The sequence below is a fragment of the Ceratina calcarata genome, unplaced genomic scaffold, assembly GCF_001652005.2.
Source record: "Ceratina calcarata isolate Rehan_Ccalc_2016 unplaced genomic scaffold, ASM165200v1 scaffold812, whole genome shotgun sequence".
In the NCBI taxonomy this organism is placed as follows: Eukaryota; Metazoa; Arthropoda; class Insecta; order Hymenoptera; family Apidae; genus Ceratina; species Ceratina calcarata.
The window spans coordinates 19,958-22,726 of NW_017179445.1; the positions used below are offsets into that span (position 1 = coordinate 19,958).

Sequence of the window (2,769 nt, forward strand, 5' to 3'; positions counted from 1 at the left end):
GAACGACACTGTTACGACTCGACACACTGCAGTACATTTTATTACTGAACTCGACATTCGACGACTCGACGTTTCTCGACAACGATTCTCTTTTTTATAATAAACATTTTCTCTAGGAAACTAACATTAACGAACAATTTGTTAATAGGTAAATCTAATGATAAATGAACGCCCTCTATCCCACAATATTATTTTAAGTATTGAAAGTGTACGATAGCAACTTCGTTTGTACGTTGCCGGCACGCGAATACAGAACACAGAATGATTCCTCTGAGGAGGTTGTAAATCTCCTCGTACCTGTGAGGTCGTTGATAATCGCGCCCCGATATTCGTTCCCTAGTTCACTTTGGGTTTCTGTACGTTTGTACTCAATCGTTTCGTTATTCGGATGTCGAAAGTTCGCGACGTAGTCTCTTGACGAAGTTTTGAGACGAAGTGAATGACTCGTTGTCATCCGTTCTTCGAGCCCCCTTTAGACGTTGAAGACCACCCTGACTGGTCATTCGGAACCGTTGATTTTCCAATCAGCATGGTCGTTGGGGTTTGGTAACCACCCTCTCACTTGGTTTTTGCCGAGACGCAAAGAGAGGGTGGGGACTCGCGCGTACGTGAGGAGTCCCATGTCCGGTAACACCGGGGTTTTTCCCTTCAGGTAGGCCCTCGAAGGCTAAAAAAAGGATTACCCTTACCGCTCGCTAAATTACCCTTCGGGAAGCGCCGAATTTATGACAGGATCGGAGCTATTGAGGACGACACGAAACTAAAATTTGAACTCTATTGTATAAAAAAGATAAATGAATATTGCCGGTGATTTAAAAAATGTTTGAAACTCAAAAATAGCTATTCGTAGAAGACTCGTCATAAATTCCCGTTAGGACTCCTCGCGTATTGTGTTCCGTTTGCGACGGAACAGAAATCAAATCTGTTCAATCAATATTCGAGTAGTATTACTCTCGTTTACTAAGGTACTTATGAAAGGTTCGAAACTATCTGGCATAGGTTCGACTATACTTCGAGTTAGATACGAATTCTGTTTCTATTTTTCGAAGTACTTATAGAAAATTCAATCAATCAAAGTTCGGACCCAGTTGCGAGATACTTGTTCTCATCCCTATTACTCAGACATCGATTGTTCTTTTCTTACAGACTGGTTACATTAGCAATATCGAATGATTATAATAAGCATGTCCGTACACAACAGAGAATTATAGCAATGAATGCCGTCATAGACGGAAACGGATGGAACGTGGATTTCGTTTTGGAGCTTGTGCAAAAGCATTTGAGGTTAATCATCACAGAGTATGTATAATATATGACAAATCTACGTATATAAAGATCGTCTCTCGGAGCGGGGTTCTCATAATTTATCCCTCGGCCGGAAAGTGGGGGCGACGCGACCATGGTGGGGACTGGTACTTGATGGGGGTATGCTAGGCATGGTCAGCGAAGGTGCATGAGGAGAATAGTAGTAGGGATCGAGATACGGGCGAAAAAGAGGGGAAGCGAGCCGTGCGGGATAAATTATGAGAACCCTGTCTCGGAGTAGTATCTATAATTAATATTTGTCAATGAATGAAAGCAACGTATATTACAGCATAATACCGGAGGCTGTATTATAAATTGACGTCAAAAATAATTTAGTAAAAATACGAAATTATCTGTTCTACACATTTTCTGTCATAACGTGAAGATATTTGTTACAGGAGAGGATATGATTTCCTCAGTAAGGTGATTACTTCGATTGGAAACGCGATGAAAGCTGACTATCAAGTGCAAACGGTATTTCACTCAATGATTTGTTATAAATTATTTCATGATTGCTTATTTATTTTTTTTAAATTATATCTTGCATTCAGTGAATGTCGTCAGATAAAAGAAGAGGAATTATAAAGGAGCTGGAGTCCGATAGCTACGCGATAAGACAGACTGTCAATGTTACCTACAAGATTAGCCAAAATTATGGGTTTACGGGAATACACTTTTCGACCTTATATGAGAATATTTTTCGATCGTCAGGTACGCCTTCAGAAAAAGTAAAATCAAATCTGACACGGTCTGGTCATTATTTAATCAGAATATACTGATATTTAGCAATATAAGCGTTATAATATGGACGAAAAATCATAGTTACAAGGCCTTTGCTTATAAGCGATGTTATATCCAAAACAGATTGTTTTGATTGAAATAATGATCAGACCGAGCCTTTGACCTTCTTTTTTTTGAAGAGGTATCTGACGACCTTCTCATATAAGGACGAGAAGTGTATTCCCATAAACCCATATTCTACACTATTTTTGTCTGGTTATCAATAAAAACAGAGTAAAAAACGTCAAAAATTTTATCAATGTGTGTTAGGAAAGTCACGTGACTAACCTAGCTCCTCAAACGTTTTTCCAGTATATCTTTCAATGTATATAAAAATTAAAATTAATTGTTACAGCTTCGTGCATTCATTCACAACAATTCTGAGTCACTCGGACCGTCATTGAGTTCTGCAGAGAAGGCGATATATGTGGTCTCGGAGAATGCGGAATGGGTCAGAAAATATAAACCCAATATTGCTAAATACTTTCAAATAGGTGTGTGAGATATTTTTTCTGATATACTATAATTTAAGTCAATTGTGTATCCCATAAAGGGTTAACGTTAATAAAACCATCGAACAAATTATCTATGTCTTTGTTGCTTATTATCATTTTAGAATTTATTCTAAAATATATTACTATTTTACTATAAAATAATAAGAATTTTATTCAATATTCATAATTT

General features: G+C 37.6%; 1 protein-coding gene across 1 annotated transcript in view; it reads left to right on the top strand.

Annotated features, from left to right (window-relative positions):
• LOC108631146 (aminopeptidase N) overlaps positions 1-2,593 on the top strand; it is a gene marked incomplete at its 5' end in the record, with an annotated part of 13,560 nt that extends 10,967 nt beyond the window's left edge. Inside the window, 3 exons of the mRNA XM_026818646.1 lie at positions 1,147-1,299; positions 1,704-1,779; positions 2,441-2,593. Of these exons, the coding sequence (XP_026674447.1) occupies positions 1,147-1,299; positions 1,704-1,779; positions 2,441-2,587 (376 nt within the window). The remainder of the gene's footprint in view (positions 1-1,146; positions 1,300-1,703; positions 1,780-2,440) is intronic.
• Positions 2,594-2,769: the final 176 nt, after the last annotated feature.